This window comes from Alosa alosa, chromosome 13 (genome assembly GCF_017589495.1).
Source record: "Alosa alosa isolate M-15738 ecotype Scorff River chromosome 13, AALO_Geno_1.1, whole genome shotgun sequence".
NCBI lineage: Eukaryota > Metazoa > Chordata > Actinopteri > Clupeiformes > Clupeidae > Alosa > Alosa alosa.
The window spans coordinates 20,573,167-20,584,054 of NC_063201.1; the positions used below are offsets into that span (position 1 = coordinate 20,573,167).

The following is a 10,888-nucleotide window of genomic DNA, read 5'->3' on the forward strand; positions in this document are numbered from 1 at the left end:
GCATTCATTTACGCCGCACAGTGCACGCTCCACCAAGGTGCAAAGAAAGCGGTAAGGCTAGCAAACTCCTCGGCGTCAGTATCAATTCTTATTCACTCAGAGTAACTGGTAAGTGGGGCAATTCTCATTTGGCTAAAATGTATTTGATACAACATTCACTCGGGTGTTCTAAAATGAAAACTGTGTGTGCAGCCTTGTTATTTACCTTGTTAGTCAAATGTATGGCTGTCCGCTAGCTACCTAGCTAGCTACAGTCGTGTCGGCATGGTAAAGCAAGCAAAGGTAATCTAAAGTTTCATGCACAGAAATATTTTTGACTTGTTGTAATGTTGAGTGACCGGGCTAAACAAACACATTTCACGACGTCTTCTTTTAATACAAAATATTGTAGTGTCTCCATGGAATAGGTCCATAGCATCACATGGCTAGGTGAAGTCAGCTAAGTAAGTTAACTTACCGGACGTTTCGCCATCGAAGAGGTCTGTTTTAAAAATTAGCGGGTCAATGTTAGCTATCTAGCAATCCTAACCGAGTAACCGAACCTGGACATGCGGAAACATTACAACGCATTAGCCGAAGAACAACCAACTTGTTGGATAGCTTTCAATATGAACAGATGTCGGGCTTAAGTAAAGGTGTTATTGGACTGAATAGAAGTTGACGTTCTCAAGTAGGTTGGCAACATTGGTGACTGTCCGTCAGCTGTCGGGGCGCATGCCATTTCTCTACAGCGCACGTAGCATAAATTAACAGCTGTGTATCAGCACAAAGTAATTCATTGACAGAAGCTCTAACGTTATAGTACTGCTATGCCGAGCTTAGCCAGCGAAGCAACTGCTGTGGACGTGGGGCAGTGTTGGCTGCTTTTAATTCAGAAATTGCTAATGTTATTCTTAACCAGTGTTAGTCGCAACGTGACTTGACTATTTTTATTTATGACCTTAAGTTGTTGTTGACCTTTCCATGCATGACGTAGTTTATTATCGACGCACATGGTGGCAATTAATCAGAGATGCACAGGGTTCATTAGTGTACGTTGCTATCGCTTAAAATAAAGATAACCGACATCAAATTTAACCTAGAAAATCCAGACCCTGATAATCTAGAAAGATTAAGGGTCTGGCAAAGAGCAATGTAATGGCCCAACTCGAGGGGCGGCAACAAGCATGCATTTAAAAATCTCACTGCACGCAATTGGATAACACTAGACCATGTTTACTCTGAATGATTTCGGACTTGGACGCAATCGGATAACACTACGACCAATATACTGTCCTCCAACGTTGCTGCGCTGTCTTCATCAGTTTAGCTGGTTCCCGGAATGCAAGGGGAAAAAGTAACGTGCATCATTGCTCTTTGCCAGAGTGTCTCGCAGAGACAATTTCATTGTTCTCTCGCGAGAACTCTGGATTTCCAGGGTACATCAAATTACTCATCGATCTGAACTGAAGTGGCACAGACTCTCGTGTTCTACTTGTGTATGTACTCACTCCGCCCTTCTGTCTACAGGTGGAGAGCAATAATGCCTGGGAGAAAGCCTGCTAAGAGGAAATCAGATGTTCCCACACCATCAAAACAGACTAAAAAGGTCAAAGGTTAGTGTGACTGTTACCTGTTAATTAGTCCTTTTTGCATATTACTTTTATGGTCAATTATCTTTGCCCCCTTCTATTTTGACCTCCCAACATGCTGTTTCTCTGGCCTTCAGGAACTACCATCACCCCAGAAGAGGGGGAGGCTTTGCTGGTGCAGCACCGGAGCCATGGGAAGGAGAAGGGCTTGGTGCTGGTCCTGGGCCAGGGAGACGTTGGCCAGCTGGGCCTAGGTGAGGACGTGATGGAGCGCAAGAAGCCCGCCCTGGTCAACCTGCCGGAGGGGGTGGTGCAGGCGGTGGCCGGGGGCATGCACACAGTATGCCTGGGCGAATCCGGAAAGGTGAGTTGCCCAGTGAGATCAGTGTTGCCACCCTGTGTTTTTTTTATGTTTTGTTCTTATTTGAATGGATATACATTCAGTGCCCCTCTGTTATCTAAAGAGGGTATAAACCAGTGTAGATCTGAGGGCAGAAATCATCTTACAAAGGGGCTCACGTGTGATTCATTAAAATGTTGTATCATGAAAATGTATCAATAAGAATAAATGTGTTTTGATAAATAAAACTTATTTATTTATTTTATTTAAATAAAACGAGGGTAATTTTAAATATCACGCCCCTATATATGCTCGTTTTAAAGGCCTCGTCCCTAGAATTTACGACATGGAGATACATATTACGTCGCAGTTGCAACAGTTATATATAATAAAATGTGAGTATGGATGCCAGTAGATAGCCTTGAAATACAGAACAAACATTGACGGAAAATGAGTGTATGGGTTACTGTGAGCTTCTTATGATTCCCCCTGTGAGCTACACTTGACTGGCACATTGCATGTCACAGCAGTACAAGCTATGCATCGTGTTCAGTTTCCTTCCATCCTCTTTGAGGTCTTTAATGGATGGAAACGTTAATGCTGAGCCACTCTCACAGCAGAATTGAACTCTGCTGCAGCTGCCGAAGCACATGGTTCTGTTGCTGTTGGAATTCCTGTGTTTTGCATGACTTCTTGGATAGTTAGAGTAGGTCACAATCTGAGGTGTTGAGCTGTGGGTGCTACACATTGGTGGTGGTTACTAGTGAGGTCCCCCCATCCATGTGATGCGCTTTGAGTATTGAGAAAAGCGCTATATAAATGTAATGTGGTTGTTGTTGTTGTGTAATATCAGGGGTCAGGGTTCATGTCAGTGTTTTCATCCCACCATGTGTTGCAGGTCTACACGTTTGGCTGTAACGACGAGGGCGCGCTGGGCCGCGACACGTCCGAGGAGGGCTCGGAGATGTCGCCCGGCAAGGTGGAGCTGGAAGAGCGCGTGGTGCTTGTGTCAGCTGGGGACAGCCACACCGCCGCCCTCACCGAGCAGGGCACCGTCTACGTCTGGGGCTCCTTCAGGGTCAGTGATTCAGACCAAGGAAGTACACACACACACACTCTTACACTCTCTCTTGACCTGTGTTATGTTAGATCACTAGACAATTTAGCAGCTGAATGCTATATCCTAGTAGCCCCCAGACACTGTATATAGCAACTAGATGTGGATGTATTTGCTGTATTTAGTAGGTACTGATTGACTGGTTTTATTCTAGGATAACAATGGAGTCATTGGACTGCTGGAACCCATGCAAAAGTCTGCCATCCCTGTGAAAATGCCCATTAAAGAGCCAGTGGTGAAAATTGTATCAGGTGAGATCTGTTATTTTGTCATACTAAATATAATTTTGCCAGTTATGAAATGATTTGCAAATGTATAAAGTGTTTTTTTTCTGTAACTCTGAAGTGTCTTCACTTTTTCCAATGCTTATGTGTTTGTAGGTGCACAATAGTAAACAACCTGATACTGAGTCGTAATGATAAAGATGTTAAATCTGTGTGTAATTGGAACTCCTGTGCCGTCGTCTCTACCCGTTTGTGGTTGTAACTCCTTTGCCATCATCTCTGCCCGTGTGTGGCTAGGTAGCGATCACCTGGTGATGTTGACTAAGGCCGGAGACCTGTACTCCTCAGGGTGTGCGGAGCAGGGCCAGCTGGGAAGAGTGGCAGAGTGCTTCGCCAATCGGGGAGGCAGACTGGGACTGTGTACGTAGCCGTGTGTGATACACACAGTCGCTCACAATACTCCCACATTTCCATACATACTTTTATAAATGATTTCCATATCCTTGTAGTCAAAAGGTTCGGGCATTCCAGTGCAAATGACATGCCAATTTTGTGTGTGTAGTGAGGTTGCTTTCACCCCAGCTGGTCCTGGTGAACTCTCGGGGAAAGACACGCTTCGTCGACGCGTTCTGTGGTGCCTATTTCACCTTCGCCTTGTCGAAAGATGGCCACGTCTATGGCTTTGGCCTCTCAAACTACCATCAGCTAGGTAACTCGAAGCAGTCTGCCTTCTCAGATCTGTCACGTCTTTGTCTTTGTTAATTCATGCCAACTTGACAGCAGAATAGTCGGTAACACTTTACTTGATGGGTGAGTTCATAACACATTCATAGCAGCTGTCATAAACTGCACATAAAGCATTCATGACTGTTGAGTCATGTCTCATGAAACATTCATACCAAACCTTTTATGAATGTGGAAGACAGAACAATGACAACTTGTCAAAATAAAAGTCCAACAATCACAAAGCAGCATTGCTGTTTTTCTCTCCAGCCTTTGTGAATATTTCATGAATATCTTATGAAGTCTACATCGAATGTCACTTTACTATACAAGTTGTGAAGTATTCATAATCACTGAATTTAACACTGGGAGGTAAACTAGCCTACATTCAGCTGACCCGTATTTGTGTAACCTGGAACGGTTGGACATTCCCAGTAGCAAAAGATGAGAGATCATCTGCGAAGGTATCATAAAACAAATACATTTTATGAAACAATTGACTCAGATGTGACGTGATCAGGTAAGAGGTTTGGAACAAAAACGGCAATGCTGCTTTGCAATTGTTGGACTTTTATTTTGACACATTTTTGTCGTTCTGTCTACCACATTCATGAAAGGTTTGATATGAATGTTGAGTCATGTCTCATGAAACGGTCATGAATGCTTTATGTGCAGTTTATGACAGCTGCTATGAATGTGTTATGAACTCACCCGTCAAGTAAAGTGTTACCGAATAGTCTAACTTAACATCATAGGGATGTAGTAACAATTATTGTTAATAACAATGATGACATAAACATGCTAATTATACTATACATATACTTTTTTTTTTTTAATTTTTTCAAATGTAAATATACATACAGTACATGTACAATACATAGTTTTCTTGTTGCCGTGTGTGTGTGTGTGTGTTAGGAACCCAAAGCACAAACGTGTGTTTCACACCTGTGAAGCTGACGTCCTTCAAGAACTCCACCACCTCCTGGGTTGGCTTCTCAGGTGGACAGCATCACACGGTCTGCATGGATTCTGAAGGTAATTTACAAGTGCATCTTCTGTCCAAGAGTTTTGGCTGAAGTAAATAACATTCTCCACATAGTTCATAGCGCACATAAAATTCCTAAGTTCTTCCAAATACATGGCAACCTTGATATTTATGAGCTGCTGGCCAGTTGATCTGATGGTACTATGAGCTATAGCATCTTTTACTTTCCAAATAGACTAAACAACATTTGATCTTCAAAGACTGCACCTTGCACGGTGTTGGAGAAATCAGACCGGAGCCAGGTTTCCAGAAAAGGAAACCTATTTTCCATGTATTTGTGTTTTGAACTTCACTTGAATCTTCAATGTCAAAATGTTTCAGATGTGTACAGGCTGCTGTTCTACTTAGGGCGTAGTCACACTATGCCGTCTGTACTGTGCCCCTGTACACTTGTCCCCTAAAGGCTAGTTCATTGACTAGTGTGGTCGCTCCGTACCGTGCCCAGGCACAGGACGCTGATCCATGTCTCGGCCTGCTAGAAGAAGTGGACTTGGTCACGGTTCTGTTGGACTCGGGCACGGTACACATTTAGTATGGTTGCAAATATACCTGAGTGCAGAACATGGATTATGATGTGATAAACACAACTGTTCTGTTAACTCCTTGAGTACAAGGTTGTTATGGTAATAAGACACTCTCAAGCAAAGATTCTAGAGTGCTTTGTCTCAACCGTGCTCTTTATGGATGGATAAGTGCAATGTGATTGTCCCCCCTCTCCTCACCCCCGCTAACAATAGTGCTCTGGCACGGTACCTTTTGTGAGTGCTCTGGCACGGTGTGAGTATGCCTTTAGACGACAGCTGATGCAAATACAATACTGATATACATGCAAGCAATCTGTAAACATCCATACTTTTTAGATTCCAAGAACGGTAAACCAGTGTAGATTGTCACCCAGCACTAAAACAAAGACTTTCTTTCTTATCTTTAATTATAAAACCTAGGCCTACCGGGCAAAATAAAAATCAGGCTCTGTCAGAAAATCAAACTCCTTGCCTGTATCAGGCCAAACTAATTCAAGCTGTGTCTCTTGTGGTCCCCCACCAGGCAAGGTGTACAGCCTGGGCAGAGCGGAGTACGGCCGTCTGGGTCTAGGCGAGGGGGCGGAGGAGAAAACCGAGCCCACACCTGTGCCAGGTATCGATGGAGCCCAGGTGGTGGCCTGTGGAGCCTCCGTCAGCTATGCAGTCACCAAACAAGGTGAGTGTCTGGGCTTTTTTTTTTTTTTTTTTTTTTTTGTCATTCCGATTCCTATGATTCAACATTCGCACTTTTTATCAAATGAAACTAGGGATTCATCGATCCAACTTTTTCAGTCTCGATACCGATTCCTGGGCTTTGTGTATCGGTCGATACCCATCAGGCCTGACTTAAACATTCTTTCCCTCACTGCTACCTACAACCTTCCCAGGCAGATCCCACCCCCCACTCACCCCAAAGAGCAACTTCCATTTTACAGCTAGATGCTCTTAAAGATGCAGTCCTATGATTCAACATTCACACTTTTTATCAAATGAAACTAGGGATTCATCAATCTGACTTTTTCAGTCTCAATACCGATTCCTGGGCTTACAGATAAGCGATGAAAATTATGTGTTTGGTTTGAGTATTTTTTTGTGTTGACCGTCACACATTAAACGTGTTGCCTAAAAATGCAACAAAAACTCATGAAGATCGTAATTTATCAATGACAAATGGTGGTTAATAAAATAATGAAAACCAGAAATATAATGACTGGCAGACTGTAAAGATAATGATGTAATGACAAACCCCAGGCAAAAGGTCTATTTAGTGGCAATTGGCTGGTGTGTGTCATGGCTCAGTCTTTGAAGTTTAAGTAAATTTGGATCGGCTTATGAATCTGTATTTTTTTCCGATCCCCGATCCAGCTATTTTGTTCATATCGGGGGCCGATATCGGATCTGTGCACCCCTAAATGAAACAAATTGACTCTCACGATTCCCTTGCTGTCCACTTTGAGTGTTTGCACTCAAAAAGCCTCCTGTGTTCGTAGACACTCCTGCCACTGTATATAGAAAACATAACGGCATGGTTTGGACCAAACTATAACCAAATCCAACCAATCAGCAGATTGCCTCAGGATTGAGGGGTGTTTTTTGATGGGCTTTTGAGCTCCTTGACATTTAGCGATTGAAGGCAATGATCCATATTGTGTGTCTGTGGGTCCATCAGGGTCTGTGTTCGCCTGGGGCATGGGCACCAACCTGCAGCTGGGCACGGGGGAAGAGGACGACGAGTGGAGCCCAGTGGAGATGACGGGCAAACAGCTGGAGGGCCGCACAGTTCTGTCAGTGTCCAGCGGGGGGCAGCACACCGTGCTGCTGGTCAGGGACAAGCAGGAAAGCTGATGAGCTTTGCTCAGCGGGGAGATGGAAGTGAGAAAAAAAGGAACTGTCGATTCTGTTGGGTATCTGTAAACGAAGCCTTTTTAAATTAGGGGCGGGATGGTGTTGGGCGCTTATCTGTGCTGGGCCAGTCTGTTGGAGAGGGGTTGAGGTAGGGTTTTATAATGGCTGGAGAGGAAGAGAGAAAAGTGCGTTTTTGAGGAGTCAAAGTCCTGACCAGAGTGAACCCAAACTTTTCACTGGATGTGATCTGATGGATCATGACAAGAAATTATAAAAAAAAAAGAACAAGAGACTATTTTTATAAAACACAGGTTGTGCTTGATTCTTTTTTTATTCTTAAATCCTTTTTAATGAGAGCCCGTAGAATGCCTTTCAGGGATGCTAACCCATTTCTGTGTGTGTGTGTGTGTGTGTGTGCGTGCGTGTGCGTGTCCACATGTATGTTTGGATTTGCGTGTGTTTGCAGGAGTAACAAAAGGCAATGGATCTTTTTAGTGGCTCATCCCATCTTTTAAGTTCATTGATCAGTTAAAGCAATAAATCAAGTTTCCCCTCACAGTTCACCTTCCATACTTCATTAGACAGTAACTGTACTTGGGATGGCTCAATGATGTATTGCATTTATTAAACTTTTGTTCAACATTAAAGTTCATACAGCTGTTTATTTTATCGTTCTACTGTAATTAATGCTCTATTTATCCTAGTTTAAAGGTGTAATCTTGTATAAGTATAAACTCTTTTGATCCCGTGAGGGAAATTTGGTCTCTGCATTTATCCCAATCTGTGAATTAGTGAAACACATTCAGCACACAGTGAACAAACAGTGAGGTGAAGCACACACTAATCCCGGCACTAAACCGCGGCGCTCTGTGTTTCTAATTCAGTGCACTCTAATTATTCTGTGTAATCAATGCATTATGTCAGATGCACGGTTGGGAGTGGAGTAATTTCATTGGTTTATGAGGGAATCTATAACCAGATTTGCTAAACCACTAATTTGATTGTTTATTGACTTCAGAATCACTAAGCCGATCTCTAAATATTATCTACTCTGGACCTCTTATGCTTAAACTGTTCCGAAGTCATGCTTTTGGGCTGGGGGTCAGTGGTCTGTAAATGCAGTGTGTTTAGTGAGTGTGGGACCTAAGGGGTATATATACGAAGCTTGATTAGTGGGTTAGCGAGGGATGTTGCGCTCCAAGCTGTGACACGAAAGTGGCTCTGTTTTAGTGTCGCTGTATCACCATGGTGTCTTATGCTGTTAACCAAACCTGGTCGGGAGGAGGTTATCAGCGAATACTTTCGGGTTCGATTGGCTACTCAAAGCACTAAGTGCAGCTTCCTAGTCCCAGAACCCACATCTTTCAGTGTGCCCTGCTTCGTAATTATATTAGCTCTGACCAAGACTGGTCAAGTTTCTAGACTATGTCAGTAATGCTTTAGATGTGCATTTCAAATCTAAAGGGTATAGTTCAGTTGAATTTGCAAGTGTCTTCCTTTTTGCTGGTTCCTTGTTCCATATCTCCAACCACTAGAGGGCAGTGGTCAGTCATAAATCACAGCTATGGATACAACAGTGTTTCATGATTACTTGAGCTTTCATACCCCAGACTTGCTGTAGCCTACTTGCATGTAAACATGTCTAAATATGGTGAGAGCGAGAAAGAGGCAGAGAAGGTGTTTGCTCACAACGAAATTGAAATCCTGGTTAAAAGGTACTTGAGATATTGAAGTGTGTCCGTGGCATACATAAGGTTAGGATCAAAGCCAGCTGTCTGTTTTGTGTTCCCTCAGGAGAACAACTAATGTAGGCCTACCCCCCTGTTTTTTCATTTCACTCCAGTCTTTGTTAAATGACTCATAACGTATGTGGGCAGAAAGAAAGAATGGGTCCTCCAAGACTCGTGGTTTAATCAGTCCTTTGATGTACCCACAGTCTTATCTGGAAGCACTTAATTGATGTTTTTGTCATTTTATCCCCTTTTTAACGGATATTGGTCCCAAAGAGCCATCTTACTATAGCTTAACGTTTCCTGTTTTGTTTGCTGTTTTTAATGGATTGCCCGAAAGGCATCTTTACATCCGGCATGACCGGCGCATCTGCATCCCTCGTTTTTCATTGTAATGGTTTTGTAATTATATAGTTTTTGAATTATACAATGATGTACTATTGTGTTGCTCTGCAGGATTTTTAAGAAACAGAGCTCTGTTCTAGAATCTTTGGTCCAAAGTTCTTCTGCCAAAAAAAACGTAATGGATATAAGCTGTTGCTATGGAAACTTTGAGAAGCCAAGATCTAGCCAGAGAGGGTTAAAGCGGAGCGAGAGGCGCAAACGTTCGACAATTTCCGCGTTCGATTATTGCAAGGGGGAGGGGGGGAAATCCCCCTTTATGCAGACCAGAGTAAACCCTCGCTGCACTAATGTCAATGAAGACTTGTGGAATTTTAGCAATAAATTGGTCATTATGTCTTTCTGGATTTGTTGAGGGTTTTTTGGAAATTTTTGTCATAATCTGTAAGTGTTTGGGATCATTTCAAGCCTAAAAGTGCAATTTTTTAGCGTTCGGATTTGTGATAAAATAACTTAATATCAGACCATGCTGCTGCCAGTTACTGTCCGGTTGTTAGCATGCTAGCTAGCCTCTTAGCTAAGGTAACATTTTAAACGGAGAAGTGTAATTTCTTTGAAATGACAACTAGCTGAATAACACTACTGACATTAGTTAAAGTGGATAGTTTATACTCAAGCGAATTTGCAACAGTATATTAAGTTTAAGCGAAGTCCTTCAACTACTAGTCACTTGTTAGCGCATAGCTGTATTGCCATAGCTACTCCCATCCACTTGTATAGCATTTTAAGCCAGCGTTAGCTAGCTAGCTAGCTAGCGGTTCACATGACTAATTAAATTATTCATATCATGTCCTAAAGAATGATTAATTGGTATCATACATGATTATAGACAATAATACTGTGAACACAATAAGGTTTATCTGTTCTTATTGCTTATTAAGAGAAAGTTTATTTAGTGACGTAAGGTGACACTCCCACTTATGCAGACCGGAACTGTCCCGTTTTGCTCCCATAGTAACGAATTACGTTGCTCTATCTTGCTAGTAATCAAGGATCTTTGATCTAGCCTAATCTTTAGGCTCAAGCAAAGATCCTTAATATATGCTTTATCAACCGTCTCTGGCTCAAGTGAATGGAGTCCCGAAGTGTGACGTAGCGTTTCCATGAAGGCAGAATCACTGGATCTAAACAAACTTTCGAAGTGGCTTAAATAGCATTGAATGTAGACATGTGGCATCATTTCTAGCTAATAAATTGTTTTAAATGTAGGCTATAGCCATTTAAACGTGCTATACCTGCTAGGCAGCAGCTTAGCCACATAACACGGATTCCCTGGCAGGTGTAATAGTAAGAAACAAAATTCCAGTGGATATTTCACGTCTTCTCAAAGACTGGCGGCTGTTAAGAGTGACGTTTTTTGCCAAAAA

General features: G+C 42.6%; 1 protein-coding gene across 2 annotated transcripts; it reads left to right on the plus strand.

Moving 5' to 3' along the window:
* rcc1 (regulator of chromosome condensation 1) lies at positions 1–8,053 on the plus strand. Of its 2 annotated transcripts, none has more exons than XM_048260904.1 (10): positions 1–108; positions 1,510–1,595; positions 1,709–1,935; positions 2,810–2,989; positions 3,183–3,279; positions 3,550–3,672; positions 3,815–3,961; positions 4,891–5,010; positions 6,068–6,220; positions 7,214–8,053. In XM_048260904.1, the coding sequence occupies exons 2-10, from the start codon at positions 1,523–1,525 to the stop codon at positions 7,387–7,389; spliced, it is 1,296 nt and encodes a 431-aa protein (XP_048116861.1). In that variant the 5' UTR covers positions 1–108; positions 1,510–1,522; the 3' UTR covers positions 7,390–8,053. The 2 variants fall into 2 exon arrangements, with proteins under 2 accessions (XP_048116861.1, XP_048116863.1); XM_048260906.1 differs by lacking the exon at positions 1–108 and adding an exon at positions 496–670.
* The last annotated feature ends 2,835 nt before the right edge of the window (positions 8,054–10,888 follow it).